Genomic DNA, 26,442 nt, shown 5'->3' with positions numbered 1-26,442 from the left:
TGGATCCTTCTACAGCCCATTTGGTACTACACTTTGAATTTCCCCCCTTGCTAAATTTGTAAATGGTAAAAACTGCCTCTTCCTAGAGGAGCCCATCCCCATAGCTCTGTGTGAGTCCATGTTCTGAGCACATCTGTTTCAGTACTCGTACAGAGATGAGGCAGCTCCCTCTTCTAGTTTATTCTTTGGTCTCCCAGGAGGTTTTTATTATTTAATTGGTTTCAAGCTCACTATTATTTCTGTTCCTACCCACCTTCTTCTGAAAAATGCCCCCAAATTACCTTATAATCGTTCAGGAAATCAAATGAATAAATACTCTAGTATGCTGCAAAACACAGCTTGGGAATTACTGAATTATACAGACATTTTTTTAACTTTCTTCGGAAAACACTGTTTATTCAGGAAGTACAGAAAAGCCGCAGAAGCAAAGGTTGATCTGTTTTAGAAAGACTGATATGATAAGGCACGGAATGTGGAAGGACAGGGCTAAATGGTCAGAAATATCCTTAAAACTTGCATAGGGTGTTAGTGTGCAAAATGCTTCACATACATCTCAGTAACCTTTGCAACAACCCTGCAAGGTAGGTCAGCACAATCATTCCGATATTGCTGAAGCGAGGGTAAGGACAGAGGCTGAATACGAACAGGCTGCCGGAAACCACTTTGCGAGTTGGCAGTAGAAGTAATTTGAACTGTGGTCTTCTTTTTGCGACACGGCTTTTCAATCCTGATGTTAGTCCACTGTCAGTTGAATGCTTGTGAGCTGTCTCGGTCAGAGTTTGGGGCAATGGTGTTCCAGACCTCTCGTTGCCCGTTGCACCTGCATGAGCCATCCCACAGGTGGTGAAGGCATTTGTGGGATTCATGCTGACCTAGCTATCCTTGCCAGCAAAGTCACAGTTCAGTTGGGTTCAAAAAGGATTTCATCAACTTTTATGTCATTTTCAGCCGCAGGGACCACGTCACAGATTTGTTCTTTGAAAGCTAAGGCGATGGTGTATGGTTTTCCTTTGGGGTGGTGGGTACATCTTTCGAGGTACGTATCGTAGTAGCCTTTTCCTCTTCCAAGTCTGTTGCCACTTTTGTCAAAGCCGAGTCCCGGCATTAGGATGAGATCGAGACCCTCTGTTGAATGAATATACATGTACATGTAAACACAGACACACACATACACATACATATACAAGCCCCAACCTCGATAGCCCGAGCTACCATGATCTTGTTAGAAGCTAAGTAGGGTCTTGTTAGAAGCTAAGCAGGGTTGACCCCAGTATGGGAGACCTCCAAGGAATACCAGGGCTGTGACAGTGGCGTACCTAAGCAAACTGGAGCCCTGGGCAAAACCTGCGTTTGGCGCCCCGCACCCCCCCCTCCCCCGCAATGGGCAGCCACCCTCCTCCACCAGGACCAAACAATGATTTTTTCCACCAGGTCATTTCAAAGTCACCATCACATTATAGAACATGCTCCAAATCTGAACACAGCAATGGGCCATGCCACACAGCAGAAATAATTTTTTTGAAAACATTTTCAAAATGCGTTCAAAAGGTTTTATTACTGCTATGAAAACATTTTATGGTGTTGTATCCAGTCCCCCCTGTTGGGGGAAACAGCATCACTTTCAATGTTGTTTAAACTGGGGACCCCAGATTCTCCCTTTAAAGTGGATTTAAAAGGAGAATCTGGGCTCCCCAGTTTAAACAAGTGATGCTGGAATCCACCCCCAAACAGCATCATTTTCGATGGTGTTTAAACTAGGGAGCCCAGATTCTCCTTTTAAAGTTTAAATAAAAAGAAAAATTCAGACTTCTTCTCTGGTATGAAGGGAGGGCTGAAAAATTTTACTCAGATTTGCAGGTCGGGGAGGGGGGGGGGGCGCTGCACCCCTATCCCCAGAGATGTGGAAGGGATAACTGTATATACATACACACACATAAAATCCAGGATTGCTTGGCAGCAGGTGGAATATCCCCCTCAAGCTTTACACAAGTCTAATTATTTTTTTGAAGATGATCGATTATGCAGTCAATAAGATGAAAAGCTCAGTTTGTTGGATTTAATAATCAAGGTGTGTTTTTTTCTTTCTTTGTAGAAGAAAGCCAAGAGCTGGCAGCTCTATAAGCACTGTAACATTTAAACTACAGGTCCGCTCAGACTGTGAAAGGAAGGAAGGAAGGAAGGAAGGAAGGAAGGAAGGAAGGAAGGAAGGAAGGAAGGAAGGAAGGAAGGAAGGAAGGAAGGAAGGAAGGAAGGAAGGAAGGAAGGAAGGAAGGAAGGAAGGAAGGAAGGAAGGAAGAAAGAAAGAAAGAAAGAAAGAAAGAAAGAAAGAAAGAAAGAAAGAAAGAAAGAAAGAAAGAAAGAAAGAAAGAAAGAAAGAAAGAAAAGGAATTGTGCTTATGTTCTTATGGGGAACAGAAGTGGACTCAGCAAAGGGTTACTCTTCCACTGTGGTTCACAATTTGCCCAGGAAAACCAAATTAATCACAAAGCAGGCTGGGAGGTTTGGGGGTCTGGCATGTGCCCCTCAGTGTTATATGCTGGGGCACCATTGGACGGTCCATTTTTGGTACCCCAGGCACCCCGAACCTGTGACGCCTTAGGGCAATCACCTAAGGTCAGATCCACTGTAAGACAGAGCAGAAGGAAAACATTGTAAGAATACAGATACAGAAGGGAGAAATAGATAACCAAGCCCCTCGCTCACTGCTAAGTAGGTCTGATGGACCATTTGGGTTGCTAGCTATGGGATGGAGAAATGCTTCAAGATGGGGGGCGGAGCCTGGAGAAGGTGTGGCTTGGGGCGGGAGGGGCCTGAGCAGGGCCATACAGTTCACCCTCCAAAGCAGCCATTTTCTCTAGGGGGACGGATCTCCGCTATCCGGCGGAGACCAGTTGTAAAAGCCAACATGGCGGCTAGCGAGCACTTGCCTCAACATGGTAGCTGGCAAGCACGTGCCTCAAACACAACCATCACCTCCCAAATGGAGAACAACTCCATTGGCATCCTATGCAAAGGATCAAAAAATTGACTTGTTGGGGTGGCTTCCAATCAACCCTTTACACAACGCCTCAAGCTTGGCTTCTGAAGGTCCTTGCATTTTTTGAAGTGGTTTCCTGCTTCGGCCAGGCGGAAGGAGGGGACCTGCTGCCGTCCTAAACCGCTGCTCAGCTTAAAGGCAACCAGTGCGCTGAATTGCTATTTTTGTACGGATATGGCAGGGGAATCGCCAAGGGGATCTTTGAAACAAATGAGCCTGCGATGGCTGTGCAGTCCGTTGGAACAAACCTCATAGTCGCCTGCATGATGTTTTGGCAAAGGAAACTTCAAGAACTTTTTCCGGGGGATGAGGAAGGAATAACAGTGTTGTACCATGTACATATTTACAAGGCGAACCCAGCCAAATGCAAAGGAAATTGAAGCGTCCAGGTCTCAATTCTGCAAAGTACAGAACTCAGCCTCTTACAGAAGCTCAGCTTTGTTGTTTTTTTTTAAAGAAAACAACCCCGTTTCTAGCCGCTGTGGCTGCAAAAATAAGTGCTCAGAAGACAAGGTGGGCGACTGAAATGATACAAACCGGAGAAACTATTTCCACAGTAATCGGAGCCATTGAGAACAGCTTTCCCAAAAGCAGGCTCCTGCTCAATTGTAACAATCTTAACAAAACAATCATTTGGACAGGCAGAATGATGGAGAGGTTAAGAGGTTGGACTAGGACCTGGGAAACCCGGGTTCAAATCCTGGCTCAGGCAATGGGAGCTTGCTGTGTGACTTTGGGCCACTCACACCCTCTCAGCCCTGACCCTGGCTAGCATTTGCATGGGAGACCTCCAAGGAATGATGCGGTGGCAGGCAATGGCAAACCACCTCTGAACATCTCATGCCTCGAACACACCACCAGAGGTCACTGTAAGTCAGCTGTGAACATCCCATGCAGTCAGTCCCACCCATGAGGTTATGTAAATTGTACTTCAGCTGTGCAGGAAACATCAAAAAGTTAATGTTTAAAAGGCTTGGATAAGCCGTGGAACAGGAGATCTCAAGTCGCTGGAAGTAGGTGGGTTATGCTAATAGCATTACCAGCCTTATCCGTGCATCTTATTTTCCCAGTTTGGTTTTCCTCCTCCTTGTTTTTCCCCTATCTCTGCCCTCCTCCCTCCACACTTCAGATTAAAAGACAGCCCGTGCTTTTGCACGTCGGTCTGGACGGGCTGATACTACTGATGGAAATACTCCCGTTTCACAGCCTGGCAAACTAAGGCCCCTTCCGCACCTGCAGAATAATGCCTGCTCAACCCACTTTCAATGCCCTTTGCAGATGGATTTTACTGTGCGGAATAGCCAAATCCACTTGCAAACAAGTGTGAAAGTGGATTGAAAGTGCATTATTCTGCATGTGCGGAAGGGGCCTGAGGAGACATATCCACTCCCTGACCTAGGGACCAATTTGAAAACATCAGCCTTGGAAACAGGGCCACTTTGGAGCAGAGGTAGAGCGATTGCCGGGGGAGCATGTGCGTGCTGAGCCCCTGCCACGCCCCCTCTGCGGCCTGGCCACACCTTTACCGCCGCTCCACCCGGGGTGTTGCACCCCACCCCGCCCCGTTGGCACTACACCTCTGCTTTGGAGATCTGCCTTATCCAGTCCCTCTCGGTTTTAGCACTGGCCAAAGTGGGTCCCTTGAAACTCACCTTAAAGGAAAACAGGCCAGAATTATCTCAGTCCGCCCTCCCTTTCCCCTGTTTAATGTCTCTGGTTTGAAGTAAATTGTTACATTCCACTTAATTATTTCGGGCTTCAGGGTGGGAGATGCAATTTATTTGTGTATCAGCCTCCTCGTGGCTGGATGCATATTGTATGTGCCATCGCTGCCAAGGTTTCTTCACAGCTCTTGCCAAGAGTTCTGAGTATTTTTAATCAGGTTTTTAAAAGAACAAAGAAACAAAGATTGTTTGTTTTTTCTTGAGCCAGAATGGGGACCAGATGAACGATTCCCTAAACGCCCTATGGCCCAAACACTATGGCCTAAACACTCCCATGCGCCCAGTGGATGATCTTGCAAATAATTACGTGGGGGGAGCCACACAGAAGTCATGCTAAAAAGGCATCTGCGGTCAATGAATGGCAACCACCCACCTGGTTTCCCCCCCTCCACTTCCTGGAATATCTAGATCAAATTTCTCAGAGACTCATTTCTCTACTGCTGCTAGCGTTGAGGGCCAGAAGAGAAAAGACGGCGGTGGTTGGAAAGGAGATCAGCTTAAATGGATGCGGTATAGTGGTTAGGTCAGATTTTGAGAGACCTGGATTCAAATTCAAATTCTGCCATGCAAGATTACTGGGTGACCTCTGTCCAACCTATCCACTGTGCAGGTAAAGCAGGAGAGGGGGACATGTAGGTGACTTTGGGCCAATCACGCACTCTTAACCTAGCCTGCATCACAGGTCGTTGTGAGGATAAAATGGAGAACAGAATGCTGTAATACACTTTGGATATACGGGGTATAAATGAATATATACAATATACGGGGTATAAATGGATACACGGGGTATATGCGGGGTATATGGGGTATAAATGAAGTTGTATACATAAATAAAAGGCCCAAGGTTACCCAGCAAGCTTCTGGTGCCAACATGGTGTAGTGGTTAAGAGCAGGAGGATTCTAATCTGGAGAACCGGGTTTGATTCCCCACTCCTTCACCTGAGTGGCAGGCTTATCTGGTGTACCAGATGTGTTTCAGCATTCCTACATTCCTGCTGGGTGACCTTGGGCTAGTCACAGTTCTCTCCTGACTCTCTCAGCCCCACCTACCTCCGAAGGTGTCTGTTGTGGGGAGAGGAAGGGAAAGGGGCTTGTAAGCCACCTTGAGTCTCCTTACAGGAGAGAAAGGTGGGGTATAAATCCAAACTCTTCTCCTTCTCTTCTTCTATGGCACAAGTAGGAATTCAAACCTGGTTCTTCCGGATACTAGTCTGGCAGTCTTAACTACTACATTACACTGGATTTGAATCCATTTCTCTCCCGTTCAAGTCCAACCCACTAACCATCATACATTCCTTGATTGTTCCAAATGTAATGCTGGAAATATCTCAGGAACCTTACAGTTTTTTCATTTGGCTTTGGACACTTTATATGACACTTAGGAACTGTATCAGAACTAGCCACCTTCCTTTGACATGGATTGCCACAGCGGACTCAGCTGGGTCTTTGGAATGGGAAAATCCAAACTTTCAAGAAATACAGTCAGAAAATGGAAAGGAAGTAGTGCTGTCGGCCACAGATTAGCTGAAATAAGTAGGGTTTTTTTAAAAAAACAAATCCAACACTCTTGAAATTCTTGAAATGGCAAAAGGCAAGGTACAGTTACCAGGCAAACTGAAATTTGTGTGCTTTCCTTACTAAATAATGTGTGAACATTGCCTTAAATAAATTGCTTTCTGGATAAATATTGAAAAAAGGACTTTGAACATAAAATGGCCATCGCCTCTGGAAATAAATCTGCCTGCAAATGGGAAGGCACCTTTCTGACCCAAATTTGCATCACGCAAATAGCCGACACACTGTCAAACATCCAAGACAAATACTCATTTCTGCTCCCGCTGTGCCGCACGGGAGGGGACGTTCCGCCCCAAAGACGAGACCGACAGAACAGCACTCAAGGACTGATAGAGGCGCTGCTCTTCCCCAAAAGCTGAGCCCATCCAGGGCCATGATTAATGAGCAAGTTAGGCATCTCTGCCTAGTTACTCCAGGGAGCAAATGTCTGAGTAGTGAATCTGCTTCTTTCTTGTTGCCACACGAGAAGCCAGCTTTCATAAACTGGGAGTGAAATTCCTCTCTGACATTGAGCAAATCTTGGGTGCTGTGTGGTTTCCAGGCTGTATGGCTGTGTTCTAGCAGCATTCTCTCCTGACATTTCGCCTGCATCTGTGGCTGGCATCTTCAGAGGATCACCCAAGTGATTCTGGTCGTGAAAGCCCTCGACAATACATTGAGCAAATCTGTTTGGGTGTTTGGGCCAATGGCAACCAGGTAGAGCCGTTGCACTTTGGGAACACAACATGCAGGGGGGTGGGTGGGATACTTTACAATCCCCCCCTTGAGGGCTGTGTTCTCCCTTCCTTCACGATGGTCCGATGAGATAAGTCAAGCTTCAAGAGATTCCCACGGGTCCAAACACAGTGAATTTCATGGCAAAGCAAGGATTGTAATATTTATACCCTGTTTTGCTCCCCAGGGGGATCTAAAGCAACTTTCCATAGTCTTCCCCACTCTTCCATTTTAGCCTTACTACAACAGCCCTATGAGGCAGGCTGAAAAAGAACGGTCCATTCTGCACAAACCACATACAATGTTTTCAGGCGGGAAATAAAATGTTCCCTCCACGGAGTTCCGCATGGTTTTTAGCCCAACACGTTTTATTTGCATGCAGTTCCCAAGCGATTCTTTTCTGAAAAATTTTTGGAAACGTTTTCACTTGCTGTGCGTTCTCTTTAAAATGTTTCCCACTCCGCTCTGTAGTCCCCGGATCTCCTAATCAATGCCATTTTCTGAACAGACCTAACTACTAGGTGGCACAGGCCAGCTCGTTGACTGCCGACAACATCTGATGCGTTGTAATGGTCAGTTTGAGCCCTTCCACAGAGAGGTCTTTATGGGAAATGAATTTACAGACTGGCTGTGGGGGAAAGAGTGATCTGTCTCTCCATTTCTCCAAAGCAGCGCTTCCAGCATCCATTCATCTCCCCATCCCATGTTTGCCCTTCTGAATCACAGTTGATTTAAAAAAAATATAAAATAATGATCTTTTCCCAAGTTGGCCATAATTTGCTCTGGTTCAAGACAGATACAGGGCAATAATTCTTCATCTAACAGAGCTGAATTTGAGCCGTATGCTAACTCCTGCCTTCTGGACTGCCTTTGCTCTGTTTCAGAATGTCAAAGCACCTTTCTGGCCCCTTCCACACATGCAGAATAATGCACTTTCAATCCACTTTCAATGCACTTTGCAACTGTGTGGAATAGCAAAATCCACTTGTAAACAATTGTGAAAGTGGATTGAAAGTGCATTATTCTGCAGGTGCGGAAGGGCCCTCTGTTTGCTTTATTATTATTTTTATTTCCCCTGAAGCGTCACACTTTATGATTTAAGCTGCTCCCTGAATAAGATCCTCCATCCATCAGGTCAGTACTGACTGTTCAGACTGGCCACAGGGGTCTCAGAGTCTTTCATAACACCTACTTCCCTTGGTACTAGAGAGGCTGGGAATCGAACCCAGGACTTCTGAATGCCTAGCAGAGGCTCTTCTGCTAAATTTGGAGTACCGTCCAAGTCATAGCACCGATGCAGAGAATGGTGTAGCCAGGAAAAAAATATTTAAGAATTAAGACTCCAAGTGGAAGACTTGTCCATGTGTTTTCATGGTTCTTCTCTGACTGATCTCTACACCACACTGGCCAGCCACTCTCTTTCCTCCTAACCTACCTCACAGGGATGTTGTAAACACAAAATGGAAGAGGGGAAACCACAAATGCTGCCATGGACGCCTCAGAGGAAGGGCAGGATAATGTGAGACAGACGTTCTGGCAAAGTCAGCTTCCGGGCCTCCAAATGTCTTTCATCAGGCCTACTCCCCCCACAGCATTTCATGCAGATCTCCCCACTGTTCTGCATATGGGTATCCTCACTGTTTATCCAAAGTGTATGGTATAGACAGGTACACTGCCTGTGAGTAGGGAGGCTCTACCCAGGGTGCTGATTCAACAGGAGAAAGGTAAGCTTGTGCATATTTTAAAGATAAAATAACAAATATATTACATTTAGCTACTATGCCCCCCGAGGAACTGATTCATATAGTCTTTTAAAAATTAAAAGAGCATCACTGTAAATAGTGAGCATGAAATTCCATGCATTCATAAAGATGACCGTGAAGGTTTCATTTTCTTACATTTTTATCCTGGATTTCCAGGATAAAGGCAGCATCTACGCATCTCCATTCCCCTCTTTGAGAGCCAGCGTGGTGTAGTGGTTAAGAGCAGGTGGACTCTAATCTGGAGAACCGGGTTTGATTCCCCACAGCTTCATATGAGTGGTGGATTCTTTTCTGGTGAACTGGATTTGTTTCCCCGCTCCTACACATGAAGCCTGCTGAGTGACCTTGAGCTAGTCACAGTTCTATCAGAATTTGTTCAGCCCTACCTACCTCGCGAGGTGTCTGTTGTAGGGAGAGGAAGGGAAATGAGTTTGTAAACCGCCTTGAGTCTCCTTACAAGAAAGAAAGGCTGGGTATTGTAAGGAATTCCATAGAAGCAGAAATAAAAGGCTCTTTGGTGTAAAAGACCGTTTATTCAGACATCTTAGAAAGCTCAAGTACACGCAGTGGCAGGAATGAGATCTCCCGCCAGAAACACAGGTTATAACTCTGTCCATCCCATCCCCCCTCTCGGATTCCCATGGGAACGGAGGTCTCATCTCCCTCGCAGAGATAAGGTCTCCGCCGGAGAAGCTGGCCCATCGCCCGGGCTGTGGAATGTACTCAAGGCCAGGCGGCTGCCCATCTCATCAACACCATTGAATCCTTTACACTCTGCCTCCCTTAAAGAAGACCCCTCCCCCCCAGGTTTGTGCGGAAAGGCGCGGTGGAAAGCAGAAATAAGGGCGGGGGCCAATATATTCGGAATAAACCCATTGATTATACCCAGAGGAATATCCCACCCAAGAGACTAAATATTGCAAGCGTTTGCCATATTAAAGCTTGGTGAGTCCAGGATGGCGCCAATTTCAGTGAATGCTTGTGGCACAGAAGCTTTCATCAATAATAGTCGGTGGGGGTCCTCCGGGCGCGTGAACGTTTTCACAGGCATCCCAGGAAAGCAGGGAGCCTCCTTTTGGAGTAAACTGGAATGGAAGGAACAGGATGAATGTTACCTTAAGAGAAAGTTAGGCAAATCCAAGCGGGCAGTGACATCATTAATCACTTTAGTAATCTGAAAAGGTCCCACCTAATCTTTGCCTAGTTTGGAAAAATTTATGCACGCCTCTGAGATTTTTGGTAGACAACATACACCCAGGCTTCACACGCAGAGGGAAATCCGAGCGGTGCTTATCCGCTTTGCAGCTTTTGGGGAGTCTTTAGCCTGTTGTAAAGGCAGTCCTGGACAGATTTCCACCCCTCGACCCAGAGATGAAATCCATTGTTGAAACTCCTGGAGGATCCAATGCTTCCGCTGGTAGTTGCGCAACAGGTGGGAAGGAGCCACCAGACACAATTTCAAAGGGGGTTTTTTTTGTACTGCTATGAACCGCGATTGTTACTTAGGCGCATATCGCAAGAGCGGAATGAGCTTCGCACCAATTGTCGTGGTGGTAGTTGGTGTAACAACGTAAATACACTGCTCTAGGGTTCTTGTTCGTTCTTCCTCCGAATTTCACACGCCACTTTGAACGCGGTAGGGGGCGGCAACCGCCGGGCGTGCCCTAACAACCCTAGAAAAGCTTTCCAGAACTTTGGGGAAATGAATTGGGGGGGCCGCGGTCGGAGAGACCACCTTAACGGGGGGGGGCGGCCCAGTGTAGACGGGTAAACATGCTGGAATGAACAGACGAGCTAACTTTAGGAGGCCGGAGGGGATGTGGAAGCACATGGGAATAAAAGAATGGGCCATGCTTAGAAAATAAGTCCACCACCACCCACAAGACCGTGTTGCCATGACTTTCTGGCAAATCTGTAATAAAAATCCATGGAGATGACTTCCCAGGCGCGGAGGCCACCGGGAGAGGGGTTTCAACAGACCATGGGTTTTCCCGGAACGGTCTTGGCTTCTGCACAAACAGAGCAACCTTTAATATACGCCTCAATGTCCTTCCGCATCGCGCGCCACTCAGGAAATCTGGACGGTATGGCCAAATGCAGAGTTTTTTAGAAAGCCAGAGAATGTCCAGCCGAAGCGGGCATCACTGGCAGGTGGCCTCGGTAGAACCTGCTTGGCGGAGGGAGAAAGGCATCGCATCAACAATCCCCCCGCCGCCAAACGCCATTCTCCAAACGCGAACTTGGCGAGAATTTTCTTCCTCCGCCGGAGGCTTCAGCGTACGCTCCGCCTCCTCAAGTTCCCCGTGAGGAAAGGAGAGAGACCAGGCTGGGAACGGGCGGAGGAGGAGGAGTGGATGTGTGAGATCGGGTGACAAAGCCAGCCCTAATTGGGAGGAGAGAACAGTCTAGGCGCGGAATGTCCCGTAAGCTGGCATCCACCCTCCCCGGGTAGGGCGCCGGTGAGCGCATCAGCCAGTTTGTTGGTTTTTCCGGGAAAAAATGGTCCGTAAAAGAAAAAACGGGAAAAGAAATCGGGTCCTTGAACGGTTGCTTTCGCTGGACATCTTGAGGGGGGGGGTGGAGAGTAGGCGCCAAGTTCTTGTGATCCCACCAAACTTCAGAAAGGGGTGTTTAGCCCCTCCAGCCAGTGGCGCCAAGTGGAGAGTGCTACTTTAATGGCCGCAGTCTCTTTATCCCCCCCACAGTCCAGTTGAGTTCAGCAACCGAGAATTTCTTTGATAAATAAGCAACACCTGGAACCAGCCTATCATCTTTGTATTTCTTTCTGCAACAGTAGGGCAGCCCTGCAAGCTTTGTCCGGTAAGGCATCCACGGTGAACCACAAACGGAGATGATGCGGGGTCAGGGTGCTTTAGGATAGGTTCGGTGGTAAAAGCAGACTTTCAAGAGCTGAAAGGCTGTCTTGACATTCCTCAGACCAGGAAAGGGGGGGCCCCGGGCTTGGCCCGGACAGTGGATCTTTACCCTTAGTCGCGTGAAGAGGTCTGTGGAGAGGGAGAGTCAGTCTAGCCGAATTGGGGTATAAAGTCACGATAGAAGTTATAAAACCCAGAAAAAGATTGGAGTTCTTTTCGGTTGGTGGGGGTCGGCCGATGATGGAGGACCGCATGGGCAATTTAGTAGTAGGACTCCTGAAATTTCTAGGCCCTCGGGCGAGATTCCGGTAACCCAAATAGTCAATGGAGGGTTTGGTGGAAAACAGCCACTTGGAAAGTTTGGCAAAGAGGAGTTATTGTTGAGCAAACGCTTTCAATACCTTCCCAGAACCAATGCTTCATGCTCTTCCATGGTTTACGAATAAATTAAAAGCGTCATTCTCAAATTTTACACCTCACTACTCCCTTTGTACAATAACTGCGGAGAACTTCGTTGATAAGGGCCATAAAAGTTCAGGGGTTGCCCCACTTAACCCTAATGGCATTATTGGTATTCAAACTGTCCAAACTTTGTGTTAAATGCAGTCAAGTGTTCATAGCGGCTTCAGCAATTCCGACCCTGTAGTAAGCTTCTCTCAAGTCCAACTTAGTAAAGATGCTGGTCCTTTGCCCAATGCGTCTAAAAGGTTGCCTTGATCAAAGGCAAAGGGGTATTTATTGGACAGGGAGACTGCATTGCGACCTCGGTGAAATCTGTGCAGAGCCATTGAGAGACCCATCTTCTCTTTTTTACAAAAGAACAATACAGGAGCAAGCATGTGTGTGTTTGCAGTGACCCGCCGATGATGAACCCAAGCGAGCGAGAATTTTGTCTAAGAAGGCACGCAGTTCCGCTTCTCCTCATTGGGACTCATACGGTAGAATTCTTACGCTTTTGGGCAGTTAAGCCCCTGGCTGTATTACGATTTTTTTTTGCAGTCGAAGTGTCTCTATGGGGTGGCAACTGGATTCGCATTCTTAAGCTCCTGAAATACCTCCTGGCTAGGTCTTGGTAACGCCCGGTGGGATGCCGGTAGAATCGGGAGCAATCGCTGATGAAGCCATTTGGTAGAGCTGGTGTGTCAGGAGACGTCGAAGTTTTCCACAATTCATGTGTTTCCCCGCCGGGGAAGGGTCAGTGAATTCCAAGATCCTTTCTTTCCACAGGAGTTTTGGTTCATGTAACAACAACCAGGGCATGAACAGAACTATGGAGTGTTGGTACTGGCGCCAGAATAAAACTAATTTTCTCCCAATGAATTACTCGGGCGCAGCCGAGGAGAACCGGTTGCGTTTTGAACTGGGCTATAGGTCCTTCGCTTCCGAGAGGACTGCCGATCCATTTGGGTGAAGAGGTATGGAAACTTAGCCAGAGGATTTGGTCTAGACCTAGCTCCTCCTCGCCACCTGGGGCCAAAAGCATTAAACAATGGGAGCAGCCAGAATCCCACAAGGGCCTGAAGGCTATAATACGCAGTATGCTTAGCCCGGGGTTGGCCAGAAACGCTTGGATTGTACGTGGGAGCTGCCTTCACTCCACCCGCGTCTGGAGTCGAACCCATGTCCATTGGGGCTGAAGAAAGGCAAACTGCTGTGTCCCCCTCCTCCGGGTCGCCTTCGATGACTGCTTTAGATGAGCCCGTTGGGGGCTACGGTCCAGATTTGGCGCGGTGGCTTGGCAGATGGGGTGCGAGCGGCCGGAGTGGATTTGGCTTCGGTTTTTTCGAGGCAGTTGGCGGCCAGGTGACCGGGACCCCTCCGCCAACGAGTAAAGACACAATCCCAGCCGGCGTACGGCGCTTCGGAGAGTGGATTTCGGTAGGGGCGGGCTGGGCTTGGCTTTGGTGGACGCAGGGTCCGGCTTCGGGCGTGGGCGGCCTCCTCGCACGAGCCGTATCTGCCATGAGCGAGACGCCACTTGGGATCCCAATGTAATCCAATCAGCAATGGTGCGGGGGACCCGAATTAAAAACACTGTTTCACGCAGCTTGCTGTCGGCAGCATCTGAGAAGTATTCCAGCATTTCATGCGCTTCAGGCCACTCTGGAGGGAGTTTCGAAGCAGCCGCCCGACGAAATTCACGGGCAAATTCTGCAAAGCGGAGCCCGGTTGCCTTGCTGGATAGTTTTCCCGATGGTGCTGGATAGCTTCATTTTTTTCCGCGTGACCTGGATCTTGGAAGCGCAGCCCTCAAGAGCTTGGAGGAATGGCGTGGCACCGATGCGGCGAATCTTCATCTTGCAGGTTCAAAAGAGTCACAAAACCAGTCGGGTTGCTGCCCCATCCAGGGACTGAGCCGATGTCCTGTATTTTTTCGCTAGCTCAGACCGGTATAAATCATCAAGTAGTCCCTCCATGTGGGCATCGAGTTGCAAGATGAAGTAGGGAAGTTTGGAAAGCCGGGTCCCATCGAAGCGTGGGTGGCAGGTATTGGAGGTTCTATAGTAACCACGCTTCCACGGTACCCTTGGCGCATTTCGTGAGGGCGGCGGTTGGCGCAGGATTGAAAGGCGGGCTGGAGGCAGCCGGTTTTGCCATGCAGGGTGGGGCCGGAATCGGTGGAGGCCTATCACGCCTCGGGTGTCAGCTGGTGTTCGCGGTGGGAGCCGGGTCCCTTGGAAAGGTGGCTGGATCTCCAGTAGCGTCAGCCGCTCGGGCGCTCGCCTGTACCCGCAAGCGACAGCCGTAAACTCCAACTTCAAGGCTGCCCTGGTCTGCTGCTTCCTCAGTTCCTCTCCAAGGCAGCCAGCCTCTGCTTTCCTTGGCCCAGAAGTCCAAATGCATCCTAGGCGCGCCATGCAAAGCTGCTTTCTCTCTACGCTCCAATTCTAGCCCAGTTCGGGTTCCCGTTTAGACGAACAGCTGCGAGTAAGTTCACTTTGAGTGCGCAAGGCCTGAACACTCTCACGTTGACGCTTGTAAGTTCAGTTTGGCAGTGTTCCAGGACTTTATCATGCGACTGATCCAGATTCTGGCGCGATATTGCCGCTTGGAGCCGCATCCTTGGCACGGTCCACTTCGAGTTGGGACTTCTTTGCGCTGCTGCTCCCGGGTCTCTCTGCACGGGTTTTCAACGCTCTTAAGCTGCGAAGCTGTTCCCGCTCCTCTTCCCATAGCAAGCTGGCGCTCACGGGCCCATGCTTCTTGGGCATCAACGCAGAAGTCGGCCCACTTCCTTGCTATCCCAGCCTCTCTTTCGGCATGGGAGAGGGAACAGATCCGGCTGGGAGTGGCAGGCTTTCTCCGGACTCCCTCGCCGTCTGGACGCCGGTGCAGGCATCGTGCCCACCGGGTGGCTCCACGGGGCATCCTGCAGGTGCAGCCGCTGGTCCGGGGATCAGGGGTTGGTCCGAAAGGAAGACGGTAACGGATACCACCCTCCCAATCCCTGGTATATAGTCCCGAAGTGTCACTGGTGAGATTGGCTTTGGATCGGGCCCCAGTGCTGTGCCACGCGGTGGGGACTTCTTGGGAGCATCCACCCAAAAAACACACGAGTCCAGGAATGCGCTCATGGACTCCCTGGGTTTGCCGCATGAAGGGGGAAGTGGTCCAGCCCGTCTCCTCCGCGTGACAGGTTGCATCTGGAGGGTTTGTAACCCATACACGAAAACGGGTAGATATCCGGGATCCACAGGCGCTCGATCCATAGACGAAGCGCCCCAAACGCACTCCATGTAAATCCCTCATGGTGCGTCTTTTCATCGCCCCTCGCTCCAACGGAGTAAAGGAAGACTCCGCAAGCTGATAATGTAGGACGGGAAAAGAGTCACTCAAGCCGATGACCTCGCTTCTCCCGCCGGGTTCCTCCAGCTCCAGAAGGGAAAGGTCTGAGCCCTCTTTGGGGGCTACCGCGACCTTCCCCAGAAAACAGCATCCAACCTCTCAATGCCAAGGCACCAGAGGTCCAGTGCACTAGAATATATAGATGATTTTAGGACTTCCTGCCACAGTAGCCCACAATGTAAGGCAATTTTATAGAGAGCAGAGAATAAAAGGCTCTTTGGTGTAAAAGACCGTTTATTCAGACATCTTAGAAAGCTCAAGTACACGCAGTGGCAGGAATGAGATCTCCCGCCAGAAACACAGGTTATAACTCTGTCCATCCCATCCCCCCTCTCGGATTCCCATGGGAACGGAGGTCTCATCTCCCTCGCAGAGATAAGGTCTCCGCCGGAGAAGCTGGCCCATCGCCCGGGCTGTGGAATGTACTCAAGGCCAGGCGGCTGCCCATCTCATCAACACCATTGAATCCTTTACAGGTATAAATCCAAACTTCTTCCTTTCTTCCTTCATGAAAACAACGAAGGCCCCTTCCGCACACACAAAATAATGTGCAAAAACAAAGAGCACTGAAAGCAGTTTGAAAGTGCATTATTCTGCATGTGCGGAATGAGTCCATGTTAGAACCCTGCCTTGTTTCCCTCTCACCTTCAGTCTCATTGGTGGCAACTAAACAAAGTATTAAAGCACACCAAACCACAAAGACACTTTTTACTGGGCACTAAATCTATAGGATGCTGACCCCTGCTGGTGACCAGCAGTGTCTGCATCACAGCGGAAAGACACACATGTGCTTGTGGATTTGCCAAGTCACGAAAGCTGATGCCGAGATAAACTCTGTCCTTCTCCAAGGTGCCAGCAGAGTCCTGTGTTATGCTGCTGTTGCAGACACACAGTGACCCACCTAGAATCCAGTCCCACCCCCCACCCCCCCGCATTCAGACCTTTACATATTTTGCACACATTATACAGAGCAAATTTGGGTTTGCCGGCAGATTGGGGTGCCCCATCAGGGATGTACCCCTAAAAATGTAGCAAATAAACAGGCTCATATTTGAATAGTGATAATGGTGAGAGTGAATTGATTGATCGATCGACCTATTTCCTGCCCTCCCCCTCCACACCAGAAACAGGGTTCAGGGGTCAAATTCATACCGGATAGTGCAATAAACAGCACACATAGATTCTACTCTACCAAACTCAAAGCAGGAATCGGGGCACTCTTTATAAAAGCGTCTCCTTATGTTGAAGTGTGCAAACTTTTGAGTTACACAGAAGTCCTTGTCGCATAAATATGAGAAGCTGCTATGTACCGAATCAGTGTTCCATCAAGGTCTGCCATGTCTACTCTGACTGGCAGTGGGACTCCAGGGTCGAAGTCTCTCAAATCTCTTACTACCTGGTCTGTTTCAACTGGAGAGCCCATGAATTGAATTAGGGATCTTCCGTATGCAGAGAAGCTTTGTATCTCTGAGCCACAGCCATTCCCCAAAATCCAACAAGTCAGAAAAGTCCCTGTGGTTCTGAGGTCTACACACAGCACTCCAGGTGTGGACTTCTCGCAATGTGGATGTTAGGCCTCTGTTGATACACCCTAATATCGCATTCGCCTTTTCTGCCGCTGCATTATACTGAGTGCTCATGTTTAATTTACAGTCCCCTCCACCACAGGATCTTGTTCACACACTCTGCAATCCAATCCCCACCCAGTATGTGTGTTTGTAACCCAGGTGTAGAAATCTTCGCTTATCGTCCTTGAATAGCACTTTGCTCAAATCCTTCCACTTTTCCAAATCTCACTGAATTTTACCTTTATTTTCTTTGAGTTGTTAATTTAGTTTTGCATTTCAGGATTATAAACTGACTTGAACGGCCTTATATTCCTGCCTGGACATTGCATTCTCCTCGATATGTCCTGTAGCAAGACAGGCAGGGCCTTTTAGGTGGTGTCCTCATGCCTTTGGAATGCCTTTCCTCCCTCTCTTCACCCTGTTCTACTGCAAACCACCCTTAACAGCCAATCTCTTTCACAGGATTTTGATTAGAGGATTGCTTCTCTTTCAATTGCCTGTTTCGAGGTTTGTATATACTTTGATTAGTCCTGTTTCTATCATGCCTAACATTTCCTGAACTACGAAAGAAAAGAAAGGCACTCTGCCTCCTCTCTGGAAGGAGGCTCCCTTGTGAGAATACTAATGTCTCTCTGGCTCCAAATCCCTCCTTGCTCCGTCTATCAAAGCACCACGGCTCATTGTCTCCGAGCAGAAGTTCATTCCCAACTTTAAATCATTTCATTAAAAAATAAATTACATTAAGAGCTAAGCCTTGATTTTCAATTTTGTCTCCTGCCAGGGTCTTTTCTTTTCTTTTTTTATAATCAGCTATATAAAAAATATATTTTAAATTAATACCTAGCCTTGGACGTATATTGTACTGCAAGTTTTAATCAACCCTCCCTGAAGGGCAGAAAATGCAATAGCGCTGGCAATCATTTCTCAGCCATGTTTGGAACACACACACACCCTCGTTTTCGTGTTATGCCGTTATACTTAACACCATGGCTGCCAACACGTGCTCTCCGTCTTGCTACACTTCAATGTGTATCTTATTTAAATCCATGAACAGTACTGCTACAATATTATTTACTGCAGGAGACGCATTTTTCAGAAAGTGGGGCGTATCTCTACTGGGGAGAAGGGACTGAATGTGCCGTGGAAGCCAACTAAGGTTGGCTCGCATGCCCCATTTCCCTAAAACTGTACCTCCATCTTAGCAAACCCATGATGTAGATTTTTAGTACCCCCAAACATACCCCTGGGGGTACATTTATCCCAGGTGGGGAACCACCAGTTAAGATGTCCTCAGCTATAGAAGAAGAAGAAGAAGAAGAAGAAGAAGAAGAAGAAGAAGAAGAAGAAGAAGAAGAAGAAGAAGAAGAAGAAGAAGAAGAAGAAAGGAGGAGGAGGAGGAGGAGGAGGAGGAGGAGGAGGAGGAGTTTGGATTTATATCCCCCCTTTCTCTCCTGTAAGAAGACTCAAAGGGGCTTACAATCTCTTTTCCGTCTCCCCCCCCCCCCCCCCCCACAACAAGCACCCTGTGAGGTAGCTGGGGCTGAGAGAACTCCAAAGAGCAGCGACTAACCCAAGGTCACCCAGCTGGCATGTGTTGGAGTGCACAGGCTAATTTGAATTCCTCAGATAAGCCTCCACAGCTCAAGTGGCAAAGTGGGGAATCAAACCTGGTTCTTCAGATTAGAGCACACTGCTCTTAACCACTACACCACGCTGGCTCCTAGGGGAACAGTTCTGTCTTTCAGGCTCTTGCAGAACGGAAGTAAGTCCCATAGTGGCCTTGAGTCAGCCGACCAGCAGATACAAGACAAGCCCAAGGTATAATTCCTGTTTGGTTTAACTTGTTCAGTTTAATTAAGTTGTCTGTTTATTGAAATGGTAGTTTTGCTACCATGTGGAAGTACGGTGTAGTGGTTAGAGTGTCACACTAGGATCTGAGAGATCCAAGTTCGAACTCCCGCTGCGCCATGGAAGCTGGCTGGATGGCTTTGGGGCAATTACACACTAAGCTGAACTGATTTCACAGGGTTGTTGTACAGACACAATGGAGAAGAGCAGAATTATGGAAACCAGCTTGGGTTCCCATTGGGAAGAAAGCTGGGGTGGAAATGAAGCAAATAAATAAATTCATCAATAAAAATGTCTTAGTCTAACGGTGCCCCCCATGCAGCTGATGGGCCAAATGCTACACCCCAGGGTCATAGCCTGAGTTTTTTAGCCAAAAAAATGTTTTGAACTGTTCTAGTTTAATGTCAAAGGTTTTCACGGCCAAACTCAACTAGTTATTGTGGGCTTTCTGGGCTGCGTGGCCATGGTCTGGTAGATCTTGTTCTCAACAGATGCAGGCGAAACAATAGGAGCAGCAGTGGCGTAGTGGCTAAGAGCAGGTGCACTCTGATCTGGAGGAACCGGGTTTGATTCCCAGCTCTGCCGCCTGAGCTGTGGAGGCTTATCTGGGGAATTCAGGTGGCCTGTGCACTCCCACACACGCCAGCTGGGTGACCTTGGGCTAGTCACAGCTCTTCGGAGCTCTCTCAGCCCCACCCACCTCACAGGGTGTTTGTTGTGAGAGGGGAAGGGCAAGGAGATTGTAAGCCTCTTTGAGTCTCCTACAGGAGAGAAAGGGGGGATATAAATCCAAACTACTACTCCTCCTTCTCCTTCTTCACATTTGAGTCACATCCAATGCTCATAAGCACAGGCCCTCTTGATTGGGATGCTCGGCAATATTGTTGCCACGTTGACATGACACATAGGCTAAAACTGTGGACAGATCCATGACAAAACAAAGACTTCCCTAACCTAAATAACTAAATAAATGCATTGAAGACATTCACAGTGACTGGAAGAGTGTGGCAGAAGCCAGACTTTGGTGGCTTCCTGACTGGTGGTGGAAAATGCCGTCAAATCACAGTCGACTTACGGCCAGCCTGTAGGGTTTTCAAGGCAAGGGACCCATAGCAATGGTTTGCTGTTATGGAGCAACCATTGACTTCCTTGGTGGTCTCCCACCCAAGCACTAACCTTGGCTGACCCTGCTTAATTTCTGAGATCCGACAAGATCCGTCCTCATTACCTCTAGGCTTTTCCCAGCTCAGGCCCTTAAAGGGACGGGCAAGTGTTTGCTCTCCCTCTCCACTGGGCACCCAGCCCAACTCACCTGGTACACCCAAAGCATCTTCCCGGGCATCGTCCTCAGCAGGCTGATGGATGTTCCAGGAGGTTACGGGGAGAGAAGCGATTTCTTCATAGGATGCCAACTTCACCATGTCCATGTGGTTACTGCGCTGCTTGTACTGAGGGATGAAGCACTCCTTGCCTTGCTGAAAAATGTCCTTAATTATTTCTGCCGTCTGGACCTCATCCGGCATGCTCAGAAACACTGCAATTCGGTGGGAGGCTCGATATTTGGAATGTTCAACCACCTGGTTTGGGGAAAGGAGAGCTGCGTTCAGAGGACTAAAACACTTATTTTTGCACATTTAAAGCGTGCCCGTTCTGTGAGTTCTTTGGCTGCAGCCTTTCCCCAACTTCTAACCAATCTGTAATTCATAATAAGCTTCTGGAACTCACTGCCACTGAATATGTTGTTCAGTGTTGCTAACTTTGGAAGGTTTCAGCAGGGATTAGAAAATTCATAGAAGCCAGCGTGGTGTAGTGGTTAAGAGCAGGTGGATTCTAATCCGGAGAACCGAGTTTGATTCCCCACTCCTCCACCTGAGTGGCTTGGATCTGGGAAACCCAAATTTGAATCCTCCCTGCCATGTAGGCTTGTTGGGTGACCTTGGGCCAGTCACACAATCTCGGCTGACCCTAACTGTTATAGTGACAATTAAATGAAAGAGGGGAGAATGACATAGGCCCTTTCCGCACAATCAGAATAAAACACTTTGAGGCAGGAAACAAAACATTTCCTCTGAAAAGCTCTGTGTAGTTTTTAGCCCAAAACATTTTATTTCCATTTTCCAGCCTCAAAACCTTTCATACGATCCACTATTTTAGTGATTCTTTTCATTAAAATGTTTTCAAAATGTCTTCACTTGCTGTGCGGAGGTCTTTAAAACGTTTTCGATTGCTCTCTGCAGTCCCTAGGCTTCTTCCTGGGCTCCATTTTCGGGACCTGCTTCGTCACCTCTCCTGTTTGCTTGCGGCATTTTTTATTTTAATTGTGTGGGGTGATATCTTTGAAGCTACAAAGACACAACCCACGAAGAACTGCAGCACAAGGCCCTGAGCCATCGAAGCTACAAATCCACAGAGGCATTCAAATAAAACGGGAGAATCGCAAAATGGCAGCCGGACAAACGGAGAGGATTTGAAACGTTTGGCAAAACATTTTGCAAACGTTTCCAGCGACTTGTGAGGAAAAGACCAGGGTATGCCACTCTGGGGGTTGCACTGGGGAGAAGCAGGGTTTCAGTAAATGCATTCAAGTTTTGTGCATGCCTACCTATTCTTCCCCACGTTCAACTCTCTCCTTCTGCTTTTTGCCTTTTAAACTGTGTCTCCTTTGGTCTAAGCCCTCCCCCTCCCATTCCCACGGGCGTTTCGAAGATGAAATACGCAACGGAAGTTTCCCCAGGTGGGCCACACTGTGAATGAGCCCTGAAAGCTGTGCCAAGGTTTGCCAAAAAGGAAATACGTCAGTCGTCTTTCTGGATCAGCGGACATCCATTCCTGCCGAATCAGAGCGTGCTGCCCAGCAAGACTTCAATCAGGAAAGCAAACATTAAGCAAGCAAACCCATCCAGTGGTCTAATTAAACCCCAGCGGCTGGGTCAGCGCAGAGCTGTTACTCTAATTTCAAATTAAGACCCCTGGAAAACGAGTCTTTAGACAAAAGCGCTGGAAAGATTATTTGCGTCCCGCCACTGCCTCTGTCCGTCTCCAAGTATTTCAGTATCCTCCCCATCTTTCTCAAGCTGCATCTTTGACCTCTTTTTAGTCAAGTTAGATTTTAAGATTTCCACTGTAACGATGGCATACATTGTTATGTTTTATATTTTTGTTGGTTCCGTTGATTTATAACCCGCTGCGCCTGCCAAAGCAGACTCGGAGCGACTTCCAACACTGCAATAAAAACATCAACAATATATAACCATACAATATAATGACGCCTTTAAAAGATCCAATCTTTGTATCGATTGGGAGTGTTGTATGGTTTCCGGGCTGTATGGCCATGCTCTAGTAGCATTTTCTCCTGACATTTTGCCTGCATCTGTTGCTGGCATCTTCAGAGATGCCAGTCATAGATGCAGGCAAAATGTCAGGAAACAACACAACATCCCTGTGATTCCAGCTGTGAAAGCCTTCGACAATATTTTGTATTGATTATTGTGTATGATTTTTCTTGTTGTTAGCCGCCCTAATCCTGGCTTTTAGAAGGAATGGACAAGGCATAAATCATCATCAAATAAATAAATGTTACAAAATAAATAAATTCGACTTTTGCCAGGTTCCAGTTTAAACAAAACTGAGCCACTGGGTGGCAGTAAGGCCTAATGCCTACTGGATACTACACCAGGCGATCTATTCCTGCTGGTTTTTGTCCTTTTATATCACAGAGGACTAGAAATGAGGAATAATTACACTGAGACCAAAACAAGAACTAGGTCGAGGCCCCTTCCACACATGCAAAATAATGCACTTTCAATCCACTTTCAATGCACTTTGCAGCTGGATTTTACTGTGCGGAATAGCAAAATCCACTTGCAAACCATTGTGAAAGTGGGTTGAAAGTGCATTATCCTGCAGGTGCGGAAGGGGCCACACTGGTGAGATCTCTGGAGAGTGCATCTGTGAAATGAATATAAAGATATCCACCAGCAGAGCTTTGTGACTCTGTATGTGTTAAGCAGTGGCGTACCTCGGCAAACTGGAGCCCTGGGCAAAACCTGAGTTTGATGCCCCTCCCATGGGCGGCCACCCTCTCCCACTGTGACCAAACAATGATTTTTTTCCACCAGGTCATTTCAAAGTCACCATCACATTATAGAACATGCCCCAAATCTGAACACAGCAATGGGCCATGCCACACAGCAGAAATAATTTTTTTGAAAACATCTCTGAAATATTGGTGCTGCTAGCCTAAAACCTGCGCCCTCTGCAGGCCAAAAACGGAAAAACACTGAAAATACAAAAAATCCCACAAATGAACCTGCAGTTTTTGCGTCCCCCACAAGGGGGTGCCCTGGGCAACTGCCCCCTTTGCCCAATGGGAAGAACGCCTCTGGTGTTAAGGGCTGTTCTGTCAAGTTGCTCCCTAAGAATCACTATTCTCCAAGATGTCTTATCATTAACTGCCTTGCTCAGGTCTTCCAGACTGAAGCCCTTCATGGAGGCAGTCCATTTCATGTTGGGCAGTGGTGTACGGCCCTAGGGACATGGGGACACCACGATTGTTTTGGTGCTGTCAGTAGCATGAGGCTGGGCTGAGGGGGGAGGGGTGGTGCCCCCTCCCCCCATCCCTGGAGGCTGGCTCCTGCTCTCCCCAGGACCTGGGAAGGGCAGGAGCTCGGTGGGAGGGGGCGGGGCACCGCCCCTGCCGTGTCATTTTCAGGCTCCCTTGGCCCTGCCCACAACATTTTGGTGCTGTTTGTAAGAGGGAGGGAGCCCGAAAACAACGAGGCTGGAGCACCATTTCCTCCCAATACCCCTCTGATGTTGGTCTTCCTCTTTCCTGCTATCTTCCACTTTTCCTAGCATTATTGTCTTTTCCAGTGACTTGTGTGTTTTCATGATGTGACTAAAGATGACAGTTTAGCCCAGAGATGTCCAACTCTGGTGCATCAGATGTTCATAAATCCCGTTTTGAGGCCAGGCGAGTCGCTGCATGCCAGCAGGCGCTGATGGGAATTGTAGACCATGAACATCTGAAGCACCAGAGTTAGACACCCCTGGTTTAGCCATTTTAGCATCTAGGGTCAGCTTGATTTGAGCGAGAAACCACAGATTTGTCCTTGGGGGGGGGGGGGGGGCCCACGGCATCCGTAAAAGTCTCCTCCATCCCCACATTAGGCGGATGACTCAGGCTCATTCTCTAGCATCACCCACAAGGACAGGAAGGGATGCTACCCACGTTATTGTTTTTAAGAAGCGTGCTCAGAGTTTAGGATTGTTGTTTTAATACTGCCGCAGCTTAGGGACTCCTATTTGTTCCTGTTCTGGCAGATACGTCTACCCAATAAATGTTGTGGGCCCCGGGGGGCAGAGCTCAAATAATCTAGTTCCTTCCTGTCCGAGATTTATAAGCAAAGTGCTGGTCAGCAGTTTGTTCCTGAAGGGAGAGGAGTCATATAAGGACAGAACTGAGAAGGGAGGTAGCCCTTAGATATAATAAAGTCTCCAGCTCCCCCTGGCCATTGGGAGAGAGGTCGGAAAACACCTGGAGATTTGGGACCGTAGCCTGGGGAGGGCAAGGGCTTCAGTGGGGAACAAGGCCAACCAGCCCACCCCCTTGAAGCAGGCATTTCTCCAGGGGAGCTGATCCCTGTAGTCTGAAGGTGCGTGGTCATTCCAAGGGGTCTAACTGGGAGGCTGGCATCCCTCGCCACTCGCCAGGGAAGATGCCGCAACTCACCTGGCCTCAAAACAGTATTTATTTTTGGGACTCAGCTCTAGAATTGGCAATATATATAGAAAGCCCTTCTCTGAGCATATGCAAAGTGCATTTCCCGCACCGCCCAGTTCGATCCAGCAAAATCGTATGTAAAATTTAGCAGGTAAGGGGAGAAGTAGAAGAATCCTCCATCAGGTGCAACCTCCAGAGGATCCCTGAATCTTCTAGAGCTGTTTCATCAAGGCAGGGCTGTCCCACTGGGCTAGATGTTCATGGACTACGATTCCCAACAGCCCTTGCCAGCATGGCTGCTGGCAAGGGCTGCTGGGAATCGTAGCCCATGAACATCTGGAGGGCCCCAGTTGGATACCCTTGCGTCCAAAGCTGCTATTTTCAGCCCTTACTCGGAAGTAAGCACCACTGCACGGGGGGGCGGGGGGGGGAGGGAGCTGAGCCGTGCCTTTGCTCGCGCCACAAAACTGCGGTGCTTTACCCGCTTCCTCGGGAGCAAGTCAGTTGCACTTCCGAGTTCACAGGGCAGGCGCGCAGGGCTGCTCCCAAGGGCGCGTTGCCAACTTCGCTCCCTCCCCCAGCGAAGGGAAGGAAGCACCGCCTTCCGCCCTCCCGTTTCCTCCCTGCAGTGTGGGCCAGGGCAGGGTCTTTCCCCGGGCCACGTGGCGAGTGGGTGGGGAGAGCCCAGCCGTGGGAAGGCCTCTGCCCCGGCCGGCACCCACCTGGGCCCCCAGCAGCAGGGACTGGCGCAGCTTCTCGGCCGGGCTGAGCTCCCGCAGGCGCCGCTTCAGCTCCGCTCGCAGGGCCCGCTTAGCCGCCTGCAGGACCGCCGCCATGGCGCCCGAGCCGGACCTCTCCATGCGCCCTGGGCGCACGGTCCCTCCCCGAGAGGCGGAGGCGGGGAGGAGGCAGGAGCCCAGCCGCCCTGGAGAGGCTCCGGGCGGCCTTTAAATGGCCAGAGGGCCGGGGGACGAGGTCAGCGGTCCCTCCTCCTCGCCCTTGGACGGGTGCCCGGGCAGCTGGACTTTGGCACCGGCCTGGGCGCAAAGGGCGCCGCGCTACTAGGAACGAAGGCGCGCGGGGTAGGGAGGCAGGGTGCCAGCCTCCAGGCGGGACCTGGGGGGTGACAGTTCCACTCCAAGCCGTAGGTCTCAGGCCACCCCTTTGGAGAGGGGCCTCGATGGCATCGCGCTCCACTGAGGTCCTCTCCAGGACTGTCTTCAAAGCTCCTGGAGGCGCACAGTGGCATCAAGTCTAGGGATCCCACCTGGAGATCCCCTTCCCCCGAATGACAGGCTACAGAGACCAGTTCTTCCGGTATCTCGGAGGGGGCCTGTGTGGCACTAAAACCCCCTTGACGACCCTGCTCTCCATCTCCAGATCATCAGGAGTTTGACAACCTGCACCTTCAAACCCCCCTCCCTCCCACTCACAGCCAGAGGGGACCTGACACCCCTAAATGAAGGCTTCATCTGAACTTTGCAAAGCCCCTGCGCATTCCAGGACACCAGAGTGGCCATGCTGGATCAGGGCAGTGAGCCGGCATCCTGCTTCTGGCAGTGGCTAGTCAGAGGTGGCAGGGCAGACAGCCCCCCCCCCCCCCCGCCAGGTGACAATGTTTCCAACTATATCTGTGCTTAATAAATCAGTCCGGTCTTTTTTGGAATCCACATGAAACCAGCGCGCCATTTCGTCATACCCTGTAGCAAGGAGTTCCCCAGGCCGACTTCCTATTTTGTCCCTACATCTGCTGCCCTGTATTTTCATT

The 26,442-nt window shown here is 49.1% G+C and overlaps 1 protein-coding gene across 1 annotated transcript; it reads right to left on the bottom strand.

The window, feature by feature from the left end:
* Nucleotides 1–365: 365 nt before the first annotated feature.
* MTHFS (methenyltetrahydrofolate synthetase) lies at nucleotides 366–25,652 on the bottom strand. The gene is made up of 3 exons (XM_048481912.1): nucleotides 25,397–25,652; nucleotides 20,265–20,529; nucleotides 366–1,125 (listed from the first exon to the last, which is right to left on the bottom strand). Exons 1-3 carry the CDS (start codon nucleotides 25,532–25,534, stop codon nucleotides 902–904), a joined length of 627 nt encoding a protein of 208 aa, XP_048337869.1. The 5' UTR covers nucleotides 25,535–25,652; the 3' UTR covers nucleotides 366–901.
* Nucleotides 25,653–26,442: the final 790 nt, after the last annotated feature.

This window comes from Sphaerodactylus townsendi, linkage group LG17, assembly GCF_021028975.2.
Source record: "Sphaerodactylus townsendi isolate TG3544 linkage group LG17, MPM_Stown_v2.3, whole genome shotgun sequence".
NCBI classification, from domain to species: Eukaryota; Metazoa; Chordata; class Lepidosauria; order Squamata; family Sphaerodactylidae; genus Sphaerodactylus; species Sphaerodactylus townsendi.
The sequence above is the reverse complement of the archived record's forward strand: the minus strand, read 5'-3'. Positions and strand labels throughout refer to the sequence as shown.

Bases quoted from the DNA above. Each gene is read 5' to 3' on its own strand.
- MTHFS (XM_048481912.1), bottom strand. From the start codon at position 25,534: ATGGAGAGGTCCGGCTCGGGCGCCATGGCGGCGGTCCTGCAGGCGGCT. The intron at 20,530-25,396 runs GTGGGTGCCGGC...TCCCCAAACCAG, and splicing joins CCCTGCTGCTGGGGGCCCAG to GTGGTTGAACATTCCAAATA. The intron at 1,126-20,264 runs GTGAGTTGGGCT...TTCATTCAACAG, and splicing joins AGATGCTTTGGGTGTACCAG to AGGGTCTCGATCTCATCCTA.